This window comes from Mus pahari, chromosome 4 (genome assembly GCF_900095145.1).
Source record: "Mus pahari chromosome 4, PAHARI_EIJ_v1.1, whole genome shotgun sequence".
In the NCBI taxonomy this organism is placed as follows: domain Eukaryota; kingdom Metazoa; phylum Chordata; class Mammalia; order Rodentia; family Muridae; genus Mus; species Mus pahari.
In genome coordinates this window covers 118,015,357-118,023,965 of record NC_034593.1, presented here as the reverse complement: position 1 = coordinate 118,023,965, position 8,609 = coordinate 118,015,357, and the positions used below count along the sequence as shown (strand labels likewise).

Below are 8,609 nucleotides of genomic sequence, written 5' to 3'. Positions count from 1 at the left end.
ATTTATGAAATTCTTAGGCAAATGGATGGAATTACAAAATGTCATCCTGTGTGAAGTAACCCAATCACAAAAGAACACACATGGTATGCACTCACTAATTAAGTATTAGCCCAAAAGCTTAGAATACCCAAGATACAATTCACAGACCACATGAAGCTCAAGAAGAAGGAAGACCAAAGTGTGGGTGCTTCAGTCCTTCTTAGAAAGGTGAACAAAATACTCATAGGAGAAAATACAGAGGCAAAGTGTGGAGCTGAGACTGAAGGAAAGGCCATCCAGAGACTGCTCCACCTGGGGTTCCATCCCATATACAGTCACCAAACCCAGACACTATTGTGGATGCCAACAAGTGCTTGCTGACAGAAGCCTAATATAACTGTCTTCTGAGAGGCTCTGCCAGAGCCTGACAAATACAGATGCAGATGATCACAGCCGATCATTGGACTGAGCACAGGGTCCCCAATGGAGGAGTTAGACAAAGGGCTGAAGGAGCTGAAGGGGTTTGCAGCCCCATAGGAAGAACATCAGTATCAATCAACCATTAACCCCCAGAGCTCCCGGGGACTAAACCACCAACCAAAGAGTACACATGGAGGGGCCCATGGCTCTAGCCACATATGTAGCAGAGGATGGCCTTGTTGGTCATCAGTGGGAGGAGAGGCCCTTGGTCCTGTGAAGGCTTGATGCCCCAGTGTAGGGGAATGCCAGGGTGGGAAGGAGTGAGTAAGTGGGTGGGTGGGTGGGTAGGCACCCTCATAGAAGCAGGGGGTGGGGAGGGGATAAGGGGTTTCCTGTTGGGGAAAAGGGGATACCATTTGAAATGCAAAAAGAAAATATCTAATAAAAAACATAAAATAATATGCATATATATATATACACACACACACATATGTGTGTGTGTGTGTGTGTGTGTGTGTGTGTGTGTGCGTGTGTGTGTGTATGCAAACATGAGAAAAGAAATCTGTGCCTCTTGCTGCATAGGAATTCAAAGAATTTACCAAGGGTAGGAGAGCATGTTTAAAGCTGTGGTTAAGGGAGGTGGGGATATAGAGGCTATCACTGTTAGACAGGGGACGGTCATCAAAGAGGACCTATGCACTTTGCCCTGGAGTAAGAGGAAAAGAACCTTGAAGCCAAGACCTCTGCCACTGAAGACTACAGGAGGCACAAAAGCAAGTCCGTTTGGAATACACACACACAGTGGTGGGGTTTGCTTGCTATACCTGGCCTGCCTCTGTCCTCTGTCTCTCTCTGTCTCTCCCTCTCTCTCTCCCTCTCTCTGTCTCTCTGTCTCTGTCTCTCTGTCTCTCTCTCCATCTCTCTGTCTCTGTCTCTCTCTGTCTGTCTCTGTCTCTGTCTCTGTGTCTCTCTGTCTCTGTCTCTGTCTCTGTCTCTGTCTCTCTCTCTCTCTCTCTCTCTCTCTCATACTCATTTGGGTTTTTTCGATAGACTTGTACACTTCAGCTTTTGCTGGACTGAAATTCACTGTGGTCCAGACAGATCGTGAGCTCACAGGCCTCCTGGTCAACCTCTTTAGTGATAATCTTCCTGCCTCAGCTTCCCAAGCACTAAGGTAGCATTTTTCAGAATCAAAACCAAATGCTGTAGAGACGGTTCATCCGTGCTTGCTTCGGAAGCATGAGGACCTGTGCCAGGCCCCAGCACTCATGATAAAGACTGCCACAGTAACACATGCTGTAATCCTCGTGCTAGAGAAGTAGAGACAGGAAGAACTCTGGGGCCTGCTGGTCAGCCAGCCTTCCCTAATCAGTGAGCATCAGGCACCCACGATAGTCTCTGTCTTCAAAACCAAGGTGGACAGCTCCTAAGAAATGACACCAGCTCTTCCCTTCTTCTTGCCTGGGTCACCAGTTCCTGCAGGTTCCAGCTCTTCCCCACTTGTCAGTGCAGCCTGCGGTCCCTCTTCCTCTGTGGCTTGGCCTGTCCTGTGCCCTCCACCGCTTTGCACCCTCTGGTTTGTCAAAGCAGTCGATGACCCCACTGCTTCTGGTGCTCAGCGTGCTGCCCGGACTCGGTGACTGCCACCCTTGACTCCACTGCTTCTTGTCTCTGCTTTTTTTTCTTTGTATAATCAGCTCAGCCTAGTCTACACAAGTAGGCAAGAAAAGACCATTCTTGTGCTGGGGAGTTGTATGTCAACTTGGCACAGGCTAAAGTCATCTGAAAGGAGAGAACCTCAACTGAGAATTTGCCTTCATAAGCTCGGACTGTAGGCAGAGCTGTGGGGTTTTTTCTTAATTAGTGACTGATGTGGGAGGATCCAACCCATTGTAAGTGGTGCATCCCTGGACTGGTGGTCCTGGATCCTATAAGAAATCAGGCTAGCAAGTCATGGAGAGCAAGGCAGCAGGCAGCATCCCTTCATTGCCTCTGCATCAGCTCCTGCCTACAGGTTTACCTCTGTCTGAATTTCTGTCCTGATTTCCTTCAGTAATGGACTACGACTAGGAAGTATAACACTCCCCGCCCCCCAAAAAAACCCTTTCCTTCCCAACTTGCTTTGGTTATGTTGTTTTATTACAACAATAGAAACCCCAACTAAGAAAATTGTGTAGACGACTTTCTTTTTCTTTTTTAAATTTTGGGACAGGTTCTCACTATGTAGCCTCGACTGGCTTGGAACTTATTATTGAGTCCCGGCTGGCCTTGAACTTACAAACTAAGGTCCTCTTGTTTCTGCCTCCCGATTGCTGGAATTAAAGTGCAACATTACCACTGACCTGGAGAAGCCTTTTATAGGAGCTAAGGTTGTAACACCAGAGCAGGGAAACACAATGGTGCCTCCCCAGCTGGCTTACCAATCAGCCAAACACCCGGCTTACATGGCTAGAGGGGCGCGGGTGTGTGTGGGGGTGTGGGGGTGGGGGTAGTGTACCATCACAGTAAAACTCTCACACAGATGGTTTGTGTTCACATCAGAGACAACTGTAACTTCTGAGCTACCAGGTAAAGTGCTTCTCTTCTGGGCTGGTTAGAAATAGTTACAGGGCAAGTGATAGCAAAACGTCCTGGGTAAACTGAAACACTCCGGGCTGGGGCTGTAACCTCGGGAGCTGTAGCTTTGGTCACCATCCTGTAGTTCCCTCAAGGCATCTGTGCTGCGCTCAGAGTGGCAGTGTTAGACGGACAGCCCCTTTGGCTCGAGGCAGCCAGGAATCAGGGGAAGCCTAACAACTGCCAATTAGGAAGCCAAATGGCCTCCCCACCCCCACACATGTTTGCCATTTACAGGAAAGCGAGCATGGAGCATCTGGAGTGCTTACAGTGCAAGCCTACAGAACTGATCGTTAACACTAATAGCGGTTTTAACAGTGATTTCAGAATGCTTAACTCCTGCCCCTCGGGGAGCAGGGTCCTTTCATGTATTCCCCCAAAGAGAAGCCAGTTCTGCTGTGGAAGAAAATTTCCCAGCGTCTGGATTTGGGCCAGCCTGTAATGAACTACAAACCTCTGGTGCACCTAGAATCCTGGGCTGACTTTGCTGTGAGCTGAGGCCGCGGGCTCATCCCAAGCCTTGGAGCCCACTTGGAAGTGGAGCTTTGGCAAACTCCTTTTTCTTCCTCTTTCCGGCTGGGCAAAGGAGTACAATTTTCAGGTACCTTTCAGCTACCAGATCCCAGTCTTTTCCTCAGAGCCCTGGATTTTTGGTTTATGCTGTGACAGGGTTTGGGGTAGCTCAGAGTGTCCTCCAACTTTTTAGTGGATGGTGGCCTTGAACTCCTGATCATCCGGCCTCAGTTCCCAAATCTGAGGTCCCAGGCAAGCCTCATTACTTCCGGTCCTGGCTTCTGTTGGGTTTCGACATCAACAGCTGCATGGTGTGAGTCCAGCTCCTGTTTCCTTTCTCAAGACGTATGTGAGGGGAGCCAGGCACCAGAAACATTAACACTAAGAAGTTCCTCACTCATCTGCACTTTTTGAGAGAGAGAGAGAGAGAGAGAGAGAGAGAGAGAGAGAGAGAGAGAGAGAGAGAGAGAGAGAGAGAGAGAGAGAGGTGTTTCTTTTTTGTCGGAGGAAAAATACCCAGCCTGGAGCCCGGGTGTGCACCAAGCGAAGTCAAAGCGGGGACACACCCTCCCTGTCGCCGCCCCAGTCAGCGGGGCGGGCAGAGCCCACAGCGGGCTGGGCTCTAGCGGGCCGGATGAGGATGCGTAGTTAATGCCAGGAGCTGGGCCCGGCGGGAGGATGCTCCGGAGCGGGCTCTGTCTGGGACAGTGGCGGCTGCTGCGGATGATCCGAGCCCGCGGCAGCGGGGGTCCGAGATCGCTGCCACCCACACCCCAGGTAAGGTGCGGAGCGGGCTCGGAAGCCTCGGGTGGAAAGTTTGCGTCGGGCAACTTCGGCGGGAGTGAAAGCCGAGCTGTTCCCTGCGTGCTGCTCTGCACCCCGACAGGTGGTGGCCGCGGGCAACTTGTCCCGGGAGCGCAGCCGGTGACCCCACCGCTGTGTCCTGCGTGCGGTCTGTAGTCGCTGGGGTGGAGGGGAGGCCGCGAGAGCTTGGTGGGCTGTGTCATCGGAGGGTGGGTTGTAACCTGGGATGCTGTCTTCCAGGGTGGACTGGCCCAGGACCCTGTCTTGCCCCTCCTCCAAACCCGGAGCCCCCCCCCCCTTTCGTTACATGTAAACCCCAGGCAGTGGTGAATCAGAAGTGTGTGCTGTAATAGTTAGGCGGGCACAGTTTGTGTCATGGCCTGTGTGGAACCTCAAGGAGGAGGGAAGAGGTGTGGATGGGCACAGAAAAGGAAGAAGAGCGGGAACACGCTGAGTTAACTAGCTTCGTGATGCAGAGGGAGCCAGGGAAAAGGGACCCCAGTCTGCTTGGGGCTGGAACTGGAGCTGAGTCTGCCCACCCCTCAGTTACTGGGTTAGCTTTCAGACTGCTAAAGAGAGAGCTATATGTGGACATATTTACTATCTCTCGCTGCAGTGAGAAAGGAGCGATGTCAGCTCCATCACTTTCAGTTCCTGTATCTTTCTGGCTCGACCGCCCCAGCCCCCCCAATCCTTGGATTCTGCCCCGAAGTATAGTCTTAATGCCCCCAGAATTTACACTGATGAAAGAAATATTTCAATGCGTAAAGAAACGCTTTTCTTAAATGTTTGAAAGCAAGCAGAAACGTCCATTTTGACACTTATACCCAAGGCAAACTCCTTAAAACGGATTGTGGGCAAATTCAGTGAAGTGGTTTCAGAGAAGTTCTTTGAAAATGGTACTTTAAGGATTACCTTTCAGAGACAAAGACAGTCCGAACACTAACTTCTCACTCCTTTCTTTGCCTCACACCACAGAGACACAGTGATAATTAACAGTGTTGAGAATGGAGCCAAACAGTGAGGCTCTATTAGGCCACACCCACTTACTACTAGGTCCCTCCCACTTAAATACCTGGAGTAAAGATTTAGGGTTTCCAAGACTGTGGCTCTCCTTTCTCAAATGATCTACGCCAGCTCTAAATTCTCTTTCTCTGCACTGTCCACTTAAAGCACCGCATACCTGACTCTAATGGGAAAAAGATAGAGAGGGTTTGTGGCTCATTAAGGATCTTTAGAAACCTAAGTTTGGATGATTTAATTTGCAGTCTTAAGTCAGCAGCTGCCCGGGTCATAAAGACAAATCACAGAACTTCAGAACTGGGAGCGCTTCCATCATTTTGCCTGTGTGATGAAATACGGGATCCCAGCATAAAGCCAAGCTTGTGGGTCTGCACCTTTGTGTGCTTTGGATTCTCTACCCCCACCCCCACCCCCTAAGAGTTTCAGCTACAACTGCTGAACCATTTTCTGTGAATCAGATCTCCCCACTGTAGGGACATTTCCTTCTCTAAGATCCTACTGCTTTCCATATGAGATACCCTGTGGCTAAAGGCCAACATCCTTGTTATATGTTCCCTCCCCCCAAAAAAAATCCCACCATCCAAAGCCTGTGAAAAAGCTGGGGGGGGAGGGGAGAAAAGAAAGGAAACAAAGGAAGAAAAATATGGTTTTCTCATAAAATCCTAGCTTGCAAGGACTTGTCATAAGACACATATTTAATAAGAAATGATAATTGGTCTTTTCTGAAATTATGGGTCTGCATTTAATAACTTTGAAAAATATATGGTTCTCATCCTTTTTGTGGTAGGTGAGTAATTGGCTGTGTTTTACGTATGGGAAAAACCCCACAGTTTGTTAACATGATATGTTTAATATAGCAGAATTGTTTATTAAAGAACATCTCTTGTCTGAAACAAAAACAAATGGGTATATTGCATTATCTCTGGCCTGGTCTGGAATCCATGATCATCATGTCTAGTGACATGATTATCATTTCTGGAGAGAGCGCATCTGCCTCCAGCAGGGTGGTTGTCAGGGTGATTGGAGGCTCCTGCTGGTGCGCGTGGACACTGCTTTGAGCGATTACAGTGCCTGGTGAGTTATATCCAAACAGAAAGCTCTTGCCTAGTTGTGCCTTTCTTAATTTGGGTTTTCTGCTGCTTAGATTGAAACACTCCCAGATAGGAATTTGTGTTCCCATAACATTGTTTAAATCCCCAACACAAGCTGTTTAACAATTTTTAAACAAGGCAAGTGTATTTTTGCTAAGAAACTCAAGGGTCAAGTTTGCTTTGTTCTTTTAACTTCCGGAAGCAAAGTATCTAGGTGTTTCAGACCCTTTTCTGAAGGGTTAACTTCAAAGTCTTGGTTTCCTGTGTGGGGTTTAATGAGCACATCATTCTCGTTCGCCATGTCCCGCCCTGGAGTTCTGCGCTCTGCGGTTCTGCCTTCAGAGCTCTGTCTTAGAGAGCAAGTGGTTGTAGTGGTAGCTGATGCTTTGATCTCAAAGTGGTTCTAGATCAGCTTGTCTGTTAAATACTAAAAGTCACCGTCTCCCTAGTTTGAAGGAATTAGTGCTTTTTAAGAAAAGATGTCACTTGCTATTTGTGCAACTAAGTGTAGCCGACTACACTAGGAAGTCATTCTGTATCTCTGCAGATAAGACAGTGAACTGGAAAGCCTGGGGTTGAATACTTGTGGGCTACTCGATGCTAAAGTGTGTGTAGGTCATCCAGTCTTATTGGTTTTTATACAACTAGGACATCAGGGTGCCGGCAGGCCTGACTTCTTAGCTCTATACATTTGCTCAGGCCATTCAGTCTGTATAAACCTGTCTTCCACAGAGGGTTTGTCTTACTGATCTTATAGCCCCTTTCATCTGTAGACTTGCTGTTTTGTTATTTTCTTACTCCAGGGTATAACATACCATTGAACAGAGTACTGTCAACTTCAGAAAACTGTTCAGAAAGCTATATTCTAAGAATTCTGTCTTAGGTAGTGAGGGGTGCTGCTCCCTCGTGGATAACTGTTGTAGCTTTGTTAGGGTTTGGAACGTGACTGATTCTCCAAAATCAGGGAAAGGACCACTAGAGCCCAGTGGGAGGATGTTAGATGCCGGAAGTGCCTGAGACTGGGTGGTCAGGAGACAGGGTGGTAGTCGGGACTGTTGCTCCTCTTTTGCTGCCATGCTGTGAGCAGTCTTCTCTAACGCATACATTCTCCAGGTTGTTCTGTGCCAGCATACACCAGGGCCAACTGACCATGGGTGGAAGTCTCTTATGTCATAAGTCAAATGAAATTTTCCTCCTTTAGAGTTGGTTGTGTCAGAAAGTGTGCCCTTGACCAGAGAGCTAGCAAACACCCTTCGAGGGAAGTTTTTATTCACTCAGTTGGGTTTTTTTTGTCTTAATAGAATAGAATAAGTCCCTCAATATTTCATCCCAGTATCTCCATCTGTGAAATGTTGCCCACTCAAGAATGTCCAGTATCAGAGCTCTAAGATCACTGTAGGTATTTTAGGCAAACATACAGGCCATACGCCAATAGGAAATAAACAGAAAAGTATATTCTAGGAAAATCTAATTTAAATCCCACTTAACTTGGTGTCACCGGTTCTTTTTATAACTTACAATTTATTTAATGCACATGGCTGTGTTGCCTGCCGACATGTCTGTCTATCATGTGCATGTCTGGTACTGGCAAAGGCCAGAAAAGGGCATTGGATTCCCTGGAACTAGAGTTACAGGCAATTGTGAGCTGCTGTGTGGGTGCTGGGAATCAAAGCCCACACTTTTAACCCCTGAGCCATCTCTCCAGGCATTTTGTTTTTTCTTTTTTTAACTTACACACAAAACCAAATTGATAAGAGACTGTGAGCCTGGTGGCACATTCTGGCAGGTGCTGTTGGAGAGGATGGGGTGACATCTTCTATCCCTTTGATGAGGAAGCAGGTGTTCTGAGGATGGGCTGAGCCCCAACCCAGGGGTCTTGAGCTACTTTCTTCCTGTGACTCAGAGTTTGGTGTGCAGAGCAGGTGTTGATTGGCTCCTTGTACCTCTGGGATACATCTTGGGTCCCTCATATAGTGGCATAATGGGAGGATTCGTCTCAGTTGGCTTTTGTCTTTCTTTTCTTTTCTCTTCTTTTCTTTTCTTTTCTTTTCTTTTCCTTTCTTTTATTTTATTTATTTATTTATTTATTTTTTATTATTATTTTGTTTATTTACATTTCAAATGTTATCCCGAAAGTTTCCCATACCCCTCCCCCCACCTCTG

The 8,609-nt window shown here is 47.6% G+C and overlaps 1 protein-coding gene across 3 annotated transcripts in view; it reads left to right on the top strand.

The window, feature by feature from the left end:
- Positions 1 to 4,046: 4,046 nt before the first annotated feature.
- Positions 4,047 to 8,609, top strand: part of Mcub (mitochondrial calcium uniporter dominant negative beta subunit) — a 68,262-nt gene continuing 63,699 nt past the window's right edge. For 2 of the 3 annotated variants that reach the window (XM_021196702.1, XM_021196701.1), the window contains exon 1: positions 4,047 to 4,305. In XM_021196702.1, coding sequence (XP_021052361.1) covers positions 4,180 to 4,305 — 126 coding nt within the window. In that variant the 5' untranslated portion in view covers positions 4,047 to 4,179. The remainder of the gene's footprint in view (positions 4,306 to 8,609) is intronic. The other variant, XM_029537858.1, reaches the window with a different exon arrangement.